This window comes from Talpa occidentalis, unplaced genomic scaffold, assembly GCF_014898055.3.
Source record: "Talpa occidentalis isolate TD23 unplaced genomic scaffold, MPIMG_talOcc4v2.1 talOcc4.2, whole genome shotgun sequence".
Lineage (NCBI taxonomy): Eukaryota > Metazoa > Chordata > Mammalia > Eulipotyphla > Talpidae > Talpa > Talpa occidentalis.
The window spans coordinates 35,918,138-35,930,415 of NW_023602073.1; the positions used below are offsets into that span (position 1 = coordinate 35,918,138).

The following is a 12,278-nucleotide window of genomic DNA, read 5'->3' on the forward strand; positions in this document are numbered from 1 at the left end:
ATACAGGCTTTGTGGACTCCACCCCCACTCCAGACTAAAGCCATCAGGACATTGGGAAAGACAAATCCCATCACCACCAAGGGGAGGGTGGCTGGGACCTGAGGGTGGGTTGGGCAGCCAGGTTGGATATAAAAACCAAACACGTGGGCCTTGCTCGCGCTCTGGCTCGCGATCGCTCGCCTCCTGGCTTCACCGCTCTGGCTGGCGGCCAACTCTGAGAGCGCCATTTGGGATTCCTGATCGGCGGATCGGGTAGGACTCATTTAAAACTTTGTCTCCCACTTTCTCCCAGAGCTGTACATTTCCTCATTTCCCTTTCCGTTGTAAATAAACCTTTTATTAACCTTTCGCGTGTGCCTGCAGTTAGAGCATTGATAAGTCCTTTTAAGCGCGCGGGTGAGGACCCACAGTCAGGCACCCCGTTTTGTATCGGGGGTTGCTCTACAACAAACTATTTCAAAAGCACTTGAAACAATTAAAAAGATAGAAGTATATGTCCATTAAAGAGGGAAATAAATGATTAACCCATCAGGATCAGGACAATTTGTATCTGACAAGACAGAACAGGGAACAGTGTGTGTTGAGAAAGCAGCAGGTACAGACTCTGAGGAGCTGGAGAGGCGGTGAAGGGGGTGAGTGTCCTTCCTGGAGGGTGTCCAGTGTCCCCCAGGGTTGTCCAGGGTCACCTGCCCTGTGCTCTGTACCTCCCCCCCCTCTTTTTCCTCCCACATGGACAACAGGGCAGCACTGGGGGGAGATGAGGTTTCTGGGTGTGTCCTCCAGGCATGGTTTTGAGTCCAAGTTTCCCTCCTGCTCCCCTCCCCCTGGGGTGGGTGGAGCTGGGGGCTGGGCTGGGCTGAGAGCTGGGGTGGGGGTGGGGCACATCCTGCAGCTATGGCCTCTCCCCAGGGAGTCTGGCTGGTCCTCTACCCTGGGGTGGGGGTGGGGGGGTAACTGTCAGTGTTTGGTTGGGAAACTGTTATCCCATCTTTCCCCGCACGGGACTCTACTGGGAGCTCACGCTAGGAGTGTGCTCTGCCTTTATGCGGCCGATGGCAGAACCCAGAAGGAGCATGCAGGCTTGGGGCCCAGGGGTGCCCCTCATTCTCCCTGCTAACAGACTGAGTGTGTTTTCTCTGATCAGGACTCATTTCCCCTTCTCTGCTGCTCTGTCCCAGCAGGTCCCTGACCCTGGGGCAGAAATCCCACCCCCTCCACCTCCTCCCACCCGGGGTTAGCAAGGGCAAGGACAAGGAGGAAGCCCAGAAGCCCTCAGTGGAGATCTGACCAGGCTCCTGCTGTGTTTGGGGCAGGGCCTCATCCTTGTCCCTGGCAGGTCAGGGTTGGGGAGGGACTGACCTTCAGGTGAACTGAACAAGCAGACAGAGCAGGACAGGGTCTGTAGGGGGACCCTGGGGGACCGACTCCTGGGGGATAACGTCCTGTGTCCTGATGCTTCTCAGGGACACCTGCTCACACTGAGGGGGACAGGACCACAAGCAGGCGCTGGCCTGTGCTTCATGGGGGCCTGGGTCTGGCCTCTGACCTGGGAAGACACCAGCAAGCAGGAGGAGAGAAGCGGGTCTCAGGAAGGGGGTCTGTGTGTCACTTGCCCCCTCGGGTAGAAGAGCAGCTCCAATGGGGCCCTGGAGGTGACCTTACCCCGTGTCTGCAGTGTCCCCGTGGAGAGAGGGGTCTCTGGGCATCTCTGCCCTTGACGTCCATCCTCACTGTCTGTGCTGCAGAAGCTGTTTCTGCCTGACGTGGACGCTCACCCTGCGGTTCACAGATCCTGCTTGTCCTTTGGCCTCTCTCTGGGCTGATGGCCACGACTGCTGTTTACTAAAAGAACATCATCATTTCTGTTAAAAGTCTAAGCTATTTCTTCACTAGAGAATCTCAGACGTTCCTCCCCCCCGATGTTATTTTAAACCCAGTAGCTCCCCAACACTAACCCATGAGCATCTTCTATGATTTCATTCACAGACATTTGTCCACCATCTGCAGATCCCCCAGGAGGGAAAAGGAGCGTGTGCGTGGACTGTGGACCCTCAACAGGTCTCTCACACGTGTGCTCACAGGCCTCACCCTGGAGAGCTTCCTCCTGCTCCTGTGCGTGTCCACAGGGCGTCTGTCCTGAAATCCTCCCTGTTGCTTCAGTAACGATGTATTGTATCTCCTCAGTACCCAGGACTCATGAAACAGGAATCCTTTTGCTTTAACCTTGATTTCTCATTTTCCCTCTATATCAACATCCTTTCAGTGAGAAGGTTTGAAGGGTTTGGGGAGAAACAGGAACCCTCTGCTACATGGTCCCCCTCCTAGATGATGTTGTCATCAGGGCTCACGGCCTTATGGTCACATCTCCTAGCACACAGCCCTCCCCGGGCAAGGACTGGTCATGGGAGACAGACTTACAGCTTCCCGTGGCCTGAACTTTTCTCACCATTTGGTTCCTGCTTTTTCCATCAGAGACGAGCAGGAGGAGGGGAGTGTCCAGCTCTTCTCCGGAACCCTCAGCCTTTGTCCTCCCTCAGGCATGAGGGGACGAGCAGGGACAGGGAATCAGGGTCCCGGCTGTGTCCAGGTTCTGCCATCACTGGCCCTGATGGTCTTTTCATTATTTACCCTCATCTAGAAAATAAGAATGAATTTGAAGTTCTTTTTAGCTCAAATCCTAATACTCTCTGGCAGGCAAGAATTTTGTTTTTAAGATTTATTTATTTATTTATTTATTTCTCCTTCTCCCAGGTTTTTTTCTAATGGCACAGCCTTGTTACAGCAACAACCCAAATAAAAGAACTTTTATAGTAAAAAAAACTTCCCTCCAATCCCGGTAGCAAATATCATAATGGTGCTTACCTTTCCGTGCTCTCCTCCGGTGTGGCCATGCGGACAAGCAGATGCATCCTGAACACTAGTGGGGAGAGGCGTGGGGGAAGCAGCCTGGGTTTGACCTGACATCCTCTCCCTGCTGCACATGGAGGGTTACGCTGGGGAGACGGGAGAGCCCCAGAATAAGAAACGTCAGTTCGCCCCTCTAACATTACATCTTCCCCTAGGAGCTGAGGGAGACCCTGGTGGGTCCGCTAAACTTGAGCAGCCTGTTCAGGTGCCATTTGTGTGACCTGCAGTTCTGCATTCCTGCACAAGGTCAGAACTGCCCGGTCACTCAGTCACGGGAGCCAGACCTTACAAGGTGCCTTTCAAATCTTTCCAGAGAGAAAGCTTGATCTCCCTGGGAAGGCGATGCATCACGAGGTGGGACAAGGGAGCCCAGAAGCTGACCAGTGGACTGCCTTGTTGATAAGATTAGGCCCATAGTCCAGGGTCTGGGGTCTGGTTTCGATTCCAACACTTGGTCATCAAGCAGATAAGAATTATCTGGTCAGCAGACTCCTGTCCCCCTGAAGCCCAAGATGACGTTCCTTATTTCACCCACCCTTTCCTCCACGTCCTCCTGCCCCACGTAACTGACGCTGTATGATTATTCTAGCAATAAAAACGGCCCGGATCTTCCTCTTCCGCAGCATCCTGCATCATGTAGCCTGCTCCACGACGCCCGTTTCTTTATCAGTGTGGTGTTGCCCGACGCAACAGACCCTGCTCCATCTCCCTCCCTTCCTGGACTGTGGACAAAGGCTCAGCTCAGGAACTGGGGTGACTCGGGCTAATCCTGCCCCTGGGCCAGGCCAGCAGGGCACACACTCCTCCCTCCCACTGTGTGGCTCCCTCCTGCTCTGGTCTAGAGAGAAAGTAGCTGAAGCTCATGAAACAACCTCATTTTGAGGCCCGTGGGTTTTCTATGGTGACTCCAAAGAAGATGAACATAGGGGACTGGAGATGAACATTGGCGACTGGGGGAGGGAGCTGTCAGGGGTGAAGTTACCACCACATCCTAGCAGGGGCCTGGAGCAGGGGTCCTGCCCAGCTCCTTACACCTCAAGCCAACCATGAGATACCATGAGATATTTCTAAACCTCAGCCTCTTCAGGTCCAATGCCTTTTCAGTCCTGGTTAGAAACTGCTTCTCCATGGAACCACATTTACTGAGTTGTTCTGACACTCTTTATTCTGTGCGATTTGAATTCATTTATTCTGGGGCTTGATGTTAATTGTCTTCCCATCATCTTGTGTTGTGTATCCTGTCATTCTTTTACACACACACACACACACACACACACACACACACACACACACACACACTCCCCTCTCTTTGGCAACCAGACCCTCCCTCAGCACTGGGGTTACTCTGACCCTCTGTCTCTGGTCCCCTCAGAGCCGCCCTCTCTGCAGTATCTCTACTAAGGGGTGTCTGAGCAGGCCCAGGAGTCCCTACACCTCCTGCCTCTGACCTTGTGGGAAACCAGCCCCTCACCCTGCATGACAGTGAGGAGACGAAGGCAAAGTCCTGAGGTCAGTGATTGATGGAGGACACAATTTGCTTTTTTCGTTTCTTTTTCCCCTCATTGTATTATTCAGGTGAGTTAGCATTGGTTTACACACTGTATGTGTTCAGAGGCCCAGGGTCACCCCTCTTCAGATGTTTGTTACCACATCACGCCTACCATAAGGGCACCCACAGTCTTCACCATAGTCCACTGGGCCCTCTTCCTACCTTGTTTACTGCTCTTAGTCCCACCCTATAGCTTCAATTCCACAGTCATATTTCTAGAGTTTGTTTTGGTTTAGTTTCACCTGTGCCTGCTTTGTTTCTTCATATTCCACATATGAATGAAATCATCCAGTATTTAACTTTCTCCTTCAAACTTATTTCACTTAGCATAATCCCATCCATATCTATCCTTGTTGCAAAGTCAGTAGTTTTCTTTTTCATGGCTGAGCAGTATTCCATTGTGTATACAGTTTGTGTTCTCCATCCCCTCATCTGTCATTGGGCACTTAAGTTGTCTCCATTGCTTGGTTATGATAGCCAGTGCTGCAGTGTTTTACCTTCTTAGGATAAATACCAAGGAATGGAATGCTTGACCAAGGTCTATTTTGAATATTTTGAGGAAACTTCATTTGTTTTCTATGCTACCCATCGAAAAGAGAGGTTCCAGGTTCCTTCACCCAAGGAAACGTGGGGCTGAGAAGGATGAGAAGCTAAGGAAGAGGAGGAAGATGTGGAGTAAGATGAGGAAAGACTAGAGGAGGCGCATGGAGCAGAAACACATGTGAAGAAGAAGCCAGGCTTGTTCCTCAAGCTTGGACTTGTGCCAGGGAATTGGGGACACAGCAAGAGACATGTGAAAGAGACAAAGACTTGGGTGAGAGGCTGATAATGGCAGCTGTTATCTTGATTTGGATTTTGATTTTGCTCTTTTCCTTTCAGACTGGCCCCTCCTTCCCCTGTCCCATGGGTCTCTACCAGTAGGTGCCTTAGCCTTGTGGCAGGCTTTCGGGCCCCAGTGGGCCTGCTTTGGGCCAACTCTGTTTCACTGGGTATTTACCCATGAGGGGACGGGTAGCTTTGGGTGCTTTACTTGCGAACTATTCTAACTATATTCTTTCTCTTCTCTCTGTTGCACACTAATTTTCTATTGCACACTAATTTTATTAAAGTTCTTTTCTATTGAAGGTCTTATGCTTTAGAGTATGTTTTCTCTTTATTCAGCTGATGAAGATCCCATGTAGTGTACAGGTTTGAGGAAACCCTCATTCTGACCACTAACAGGACCAGACTTCATTCCCACCCACCATGTACCAGAAAGATTTCCTTTTCCTCCACACCCTTCAATGGGTCATTCTCACAGGTGTAAAGTAGTAACTCATTGTGGTTTTAATTGGCATTTTCCTGACAGCACATGACAAACATTTATCCACGTACTTATTGGCCATCTGTATGTCTTTACAAAAGTATCTATTTAGCTCCTCTGCCCCTATTTTTATAGAGTTGTTTTCTTGTTTTGCAGTTCTTTGTAGATCTTGGATAGTAAGTCCTTTTTGGATTGATGATGTGCAAATATTTTCTCCAACTTGATGTTGTCTTTTCATTTTAATGAGTTTCCCTCACTATGTAGAAGCTTTTTAGTCTCATGTGATTCCATTGGTTTCTTTTTGCTTTTGCTTCCTTGGAGCACAGAAGACATTAGGGGCAGTGAAAATACTCTGCATGATATTCTCACGATGGACACAGGTCATTATACATTTGTCCAACACCCACAGAATGGACAACACCAGAGTGACCCAAGAGAAACCATGACGTGCGAATATGATGCGCGGGTCCCTCACTTGTAACCCACGTGCCAGTCTGGTCTTAACACGTGATTTGGACATGATGTGTGAAGAGTTTTATAAATTGAGGAATGAAGTGTAAATTTATTTTTGAAAGCATATTTCATGCTCATGCAAGGACATTTAAGTAACACTCAAGGATACGCATAAGTAAGTCATTCCCTTCCATCCCCCAACATCCCAGTCAGCCAGTAGCTGCTCAAAACCAATTAGCAATTTATTTTTTCTCTTCTAAAAAAATATATCCATGCTTCTGTCTGGACAATAATGCTTGTTTTCCCATCATTAAAGGAATTCAGGTCACAGAGTGGGGGAAAACATTTGCATATCACAAAACTGATAAAGGACAGTATCAAGAATTTACAAATAATGTTTAAAATTCAATGATCAGCAAGAAATAACCCAATTTTAATAAGGACAAAAACAGTGTTATAAATATAGCAAAAAAAAAAAATTGACTTCCGGGCCTCCCCTGGTGGCGCTAGTGGTTGAGCGCAGCACTGTGAAGCTGTCCGCAGCCTCTGCAGTGCAGGTTCCATCCCGGCTGGTGGGCAAGAATCCCACACGGCGCGGCAGACCTCTCCTGTCTCACCCGCTGCTCCCCTCAGCAGTATATTTCATCAGTCTGCCTGTTCTGTTCCCCGCTCTGTCTCTAGTGAATCTTATCACCTCCCGTGCATATGGCCTGTACCCCAGTTCTTATGCATGAATAAATAAATCTTTTTATTTATATTTTATTTAATATTATTTATAGACATAGCAACTTATGTAGACATAAAAAAAATAAAAATATGAACAAATGCTCAATATCACAGTTAAGAACAACAGTGACACCATCCCACTGCTGTCCAGGGTGTGCACAACAGGAGCCTCATCAGGTTCATTGTAAAAGATCCTTAGGGGCTGAGAGACACATCAGAGCCCTAGGCACTGTCGCTGCCTGGTTGAGAACAAAACAGAACCTGGTCAGAGATGAGACCACAGCAGGGACTGATGAGGGTGACTCCCCCATGGAGTCCATCTACACTGTCCCCAGGGACTCAGGGATCAAACCCCGGTCCACACTTACCTGCGGCCTGAGTGTAGCTTCCTCCTTGTCCTCCTGTGGGAAGAAACATCATGTGAGACCAGGGAGCAGTCAGGTCAGAAGACCTAAAGGAATCTTTTAATCCTGCACAACAGGGAAGTTTTCAGAACTGGGACTAAAGACCCAGGTCAGGACTGGGAAAAATGAAGACAGGAGGTGAGGGGGGACTGGACCAAATGCCCTCTGGGCAACACACATGTGTGTGGATGGTACTTCCCATTAACCAGGCAGGACAAGTTCTCCCTGGGACATGAAAGCTCCCAGTGGACAAGATCCCCCACTCCCTTCCCTACCTGAGTGCTTCTTCCTCCACATCACAGCTGCAGCCACCACAGCTCCAGTGAGCACAGCTCCAAGGAGAACCAGGCCAGCAATGATGCCCGCGGTGGGGATGGAGGACTGAGGAGGGGGCACTGGAAGGGAAGGAAGATCATACCCTGAGCCCTAGACCTTATCCTGACCCTCTGAAGGGCTCCAGAAGGGCTCCTGATGGCCCTGAGAACAGCCTCAGTGCCCACATCCTTCTCCTCACCCCATCTCAGGACTTGGGGCTCCAGCAGCCCCTCATGCTGCACGTGGCACGTGTATCTCTGCTCCTCTCCAGAAGGCACCATCACAGCCACCCACTTCTGGAAGGTTCCATCTCCCCCAGGCCTGGTCTCCACCAGCTCTATCTCCTGGATCAGGTCCTCCCCATCTCGTTGCCAGGTCAGGGTGATGTCCGCAGGGTAGAAGCCCAGGGCCCAGCACCTCAGGGTGACCTCATACTCAGAGGTGGGGTGGTGGGTCACATGTGTCCTTGGGGGATCTGAGGTGGTAAATCAGAAAACTCACTTTGTGTTTCCTCCATGGACACTGAGGAATCCTCATGAGACCATCCTCACAATGGACAAGACAACCGGTGTGGCAGGAATGACAGGGGTGAAGGATGCCCTGAGCAAACTCCATACAAATTCCATGATCACCAAAGGGAAGGTTGCGAGGACCTGAGGGTGGAGTTAAGCAACTAGGCTCTCCATTTCGGTATTTAACTGGTCATGTGGCCGGGAGTCACTGGCTTGGCCACCAGGTGTGCTAGGTTTTCGCCACCTCTGTGGGTCACTGGGATTCCAGGTCAGCGAAATGGGTAGGATGCATTTACAAACTTATCTCCCTCTTTTTCTCCCTGAGTTATTCATTTCCCATTCCCCTTCCTGTGTATATAAACCTTTCATCAACCTTTTGTGTGTGTCTGCAGTTTAACATTAAGAAGTCCCCTTTAATCGCAAGGGTGGGGACCCACAGTCAGGAAACCCCATGTTATATCGGGGTTTGCCCTGTAACAGCTAGAAGCATAAATTGTAAAAAAAAAAAAAAAAAAAAAAAATCTGTAGGATTCTCCTATTCCTTAGAAAGTTCTAGAATGAGGATGAAAGCCCAGGGTAGGATGAAGCAGAGGGTGTGGAACACAGACTTTTTATTCCTGACCTGGGTGGAAGGTGAATGACACAGAAAAGCAGGAATCACATAACTGAAAATGTTCTCAGACCAGAAACAAGACTGAGAGAGAAACTCGTGGTTCTCAAACAGGCCCCTGGTCAAAAGGACCCGGTGACGTGTGATGTCAGGGACTGCCTGTCTTTCTCAGGAGAGACGGGATCCCTTCCCTGTCCTTCAGGAGAAGCCGGAGTCTCTGGGAGTCTCTCTAGCGCAGAACATGAAACCCAGGGGAGTCCCCCTCTCGGGACTAGAGAGAGGACTCATTTCCCGCAGTGACTCCAGGCAGGGGGGACCGGGAGGCCTCCAGGCCCCTCTTACCCGTGCGCTGCAGAGTCTCCTTCCCGTGCTCCAGGAATCTGCGCAGCCACCTCAAGTACTTGCCCTTCTCAAAGTTCCTGAATTTCTCTGCCTCACCCTGGGCCTCCCACTCGCGCCGGGTGATCTGAGCAGCCGTGTCCGCCGCGGTCCAGGAGCGCAGGTCCCCGTTCAGGGCCAGGTAATCGGTGCCGTCGTAGGCGAACTGTCTGTACGCGCGGAGGAGATGCCCGTCGGGGCCCACGTCGCAGCCAGACATCCTCTGGAGGGTGTGAGAGCCTGTCCCCGCCCACCCCCCACACACAGCCCCCGCGTTACCCCGTGGTCACCCCAGGGTCACCCCGACCTCCCGCTGGGAATAAACTAAACAGAATGAAACGGGGTGAAAGTCCCGCGGGCTGTTCCCGGGCAGGTTGCAGAGAAGCCTGGAGGGGAGACCCTGAGCGACCCCCAGTCCGTGGGGATGGGGGTGCTGACCCGCCTGGACCCGCGCCAACTCACCGGTCTCGCTCTGGTTGTAGAGGCCGCGCAGGGTGTGCAGCTGAGCTCGGAACCACACTATGTTCTGCCTTACGATCTTCATCCTCCAGTCCCACTCCTCCTGCACCGCCTCCCCCGCCCAGGGCGCCCGCGGCTCCACTCTCTGGCCTGGGGAGTCGCTGTCAAACCACCCGAACTGCGTGTCGTCCACGTAGCCCATGGCGATGTACCGGGGCTCCCTGTATACACACACATATTTGTATATATTATATACATATATTTATATATACACATTTATATTTTATATATGTATTTTTAGCAATATCTTGTGGTCAAAATTATTTCATAAACATTTGATAATAATAATAACTCTCAATGGTTTCATTTATTCTCACAAAGAGTGGATGACTTGAGGGGTGGGGGAGGGATGGGCAAGATACAGAGCATACTCACAGCACCTCGTTGCCAAGCTAGTGTATTTTGAGTGCCACTCAGTGAGGTAGAGGTGATGAAACTTGTTGCACCAGGCATGTGTTTTTGAAAAACATGCTCTCTATGAAAAAGCTAAGGGACAGACATTCTTTAACCAAAGCACTGAACACTGTCTGCTACAGCACCTGTTTTCTTGTTTGGGTTAAATCACTCCAGGTGATTTAAGTCAGACCAGCTCCTTCATTTCATAGGTGAACAAAAACAGAAACCCTGAGAAGAAAACAGCTTTTGCAGGTCGGCCAAAGAGTGACTGATTTAACAAAAGCAAACAATTCCAAATTGGAAATACATACCTGGTCCGTGGTCTGGAGAGCACCCTCTTCTGTTTCAAGAGCCCAGGGTGCATGGGTGGGGAGGAGAGCAAAAGCCAGCTGCCGCTAGGCTCCCCGCCATGTGCACTGGCATCGGGACTGCCCCATGCAGGCTGCAGGCTCCAGCCAAGAGTTGCCTGCAGCATGGTCAGCAGGTTGTCCAAGGACGGTCATGGAAGTCACGTCCTAAGAAAGGAGCCAGAAAGCAAGAATTAAGCATTTCCAGTTTTATAACTAAATAGCATTCCAAGGTGCTATCAACTATAAATCAAATGTGATGTTAAAAAGGAAAAGAAACAAATCACCTAAATGGAAATAACTGTCTCCTATCAAAATATCTTGCAATTAAATATCCATTTCTTCTCTAAGTTCTAATTTTCTCTTAGGAGAAGTCAATGTTTTTGCAGTGACAGTCCAAAGTCATGAGGAGAACAGTGTGAGGTTTTATCCCTGGCACTGAACATTTTAAAGTATATGTTTTTAATAACTTTTTAAACTGAAATATATCTTATTTATAATGAAGTGCATGAAAATTGGTTTTACGTTTTATAAACCTGATAACCACTGCCCCGCTGACCAAGACCAAGAGGACATTTCCTGCTCCCTAGAAGCTTCCTGGAGTGCTTGGCTATCTAAATAACATTAAAATATTACGAAAAGAAACCTCCACCATCCGGGTGGCTAGCTCATCCCAAACCTGGCATTATCCTAAAGACAGGCCTCCTAAGACATTCAGGCACCCGAGCTCAGAACGCCCCACCCACCGCCTTCTCAAACAGGACCATGCCTTGAGAACATCTTATTGACAAGGTAAAGGAAGGCTAAGGCTAGGGTAAGGCAAAACTTTATTCTTTGCTCCCTCTAAGGAGCCGTGTGGAATGGGGGATTGCCACAGACCAGCTTTCAGCAAAATGTCAGGTCTGAAGTCCTTGAAAGGAAAAGACAGTCTAGGTGCAGCGAAAAGGACTGAGGGGAAGGGGATGAGGCAGTGAGGAGACACTGACACTGGATGAGGTGCAAGTATCTTCTGCCGAGAGACTCAGCAGGTTCTTTATACTTTTTTAGCAGCCGTGAGATGACAATATCATGTGCATAGAAACAAAGCAGAAACAATCAGTGCATCCTTCTTTTCCATAGACTTTTGGCCCCTGATGGCACCTGTCCAACCTTCAAGGTGCCCTGGAAACCAGGTTCTTACACTAAAGCCATCTCTCCAAAACCACTTCCGCAAAGTGGATGGGTCCACACCACGATCATCCTGACTACACCAATGGCTGTCAAGGCATCAGCTGTCCAGGGTCAAAGCGGTCCCTGTGGACAAGCAGTATGTATACAAGCACATGGGCCCAACTCGGGTTTGCATCAATGCATCCCTGGTCCACATCCTACTCAGCCTATAGAGTAGAGGCCCTCTGATTCTCCTTCCTCTGTTTCTTTTTTTTTAAAGATTTATTTATGCAAGCACTGGGTACAGTCAGAAACACAGGAGGGTGAGAGAACTCACCAGAGACAAAGCGAAGAGCAGAACAGGCAGACTTGACGAAGCACACTGCTGAGGGGAGCAGTGGGCGGCAGGAGAGGTCTGCCCGCCATGTGGGACCCTCGCCTTGAGGCCAGGGATTGAACCGGTGCTGTAGAGGCTGTGGGCAGCTTCACAACCCAGCGCTCAACCGTCAACCGCTGCGCCACCGGGAGGCCCCTCTCCTTCCTCTGTTTCTAATCCCATCTCTTCAAGCCACTTCCAGTTCTTCTGTCTATGCCCAGCAATTCCAGATCAGCACAGCCTCGGACCAGGTATTACCACTCATAGGGCTTCTTATCCTAATCTCCTCATTTTTTCTTTTTGCCCCATGCTTACTCCATTTCATCCAACACCG

At 49.9% G+C, this 12,278-nt stretch overlaps 1 protein-coding gene across 1 annotated transcript; it reads right to left on the reverse strand.

Moving 5' to 3' along the window:
* Window positions 1-5,680: 5,680 nt before the first annotated feature.
* Window positions 5,681-10,720, reverse strand: LOC119253179 (class I histocompatibility antigen, Gogo-OKO alpha chain-like). Its single transcript, XM_037520804.2, has 8 exons — window positions 10,707-10,720; window positions 10,384-10,587; window positions 9,620-9,837; window positions 9,122-9,397; window positions 7,857-8,132; window positions 7,618-7,737; window positions 7,307-7,339; window positions 5,681-7,177 (listed from the first exon to the last, which is right to left on the reverse strand). Exons 2-8 carry the CDS (start codon window positions 10,545-10,547, stop codon window positions 7,161-7,163), a joined length of 1,104 nt encoding a protein of 367 aa, XP_037376701.2. The 5' UTR covers window positions 10,548-10,587; window positions 10,707-10,720; the 3' UTR covers window positions 5,681-7,160.
* Window positions 10,721-12,278: the final 1,558 nt, after the last annotated feature.

What these genes read in the sequence shown, in the direction of transcription:
- LOC119253179 (XM_037520804.2), bottom strand. Translation starts at nt 10,547, where the DNA reads ATGCTGCAGGCAACTCTTGGCTGGAGCCTGCAGCCTGCATGGGGCAGT. An exon ending in CTCTCCAGACCACGGACCAG is followed by an intron (nt 9,838 to 10,383) that starts GTATGTATTTCC and finishes GTGTGTATACAG; the next exon opens with GGAGCCCCGGTACATCGCCA. An exon ending in GCCCCAAGTCCTGAGATGGG is followed by an intron (nt 7,738 to 7,856) that starts GTGAGGAGAAGG and finishes CTTCCCTTCCAG; the next exon opens with TGCCCCCTCCTCAGTCCTCC.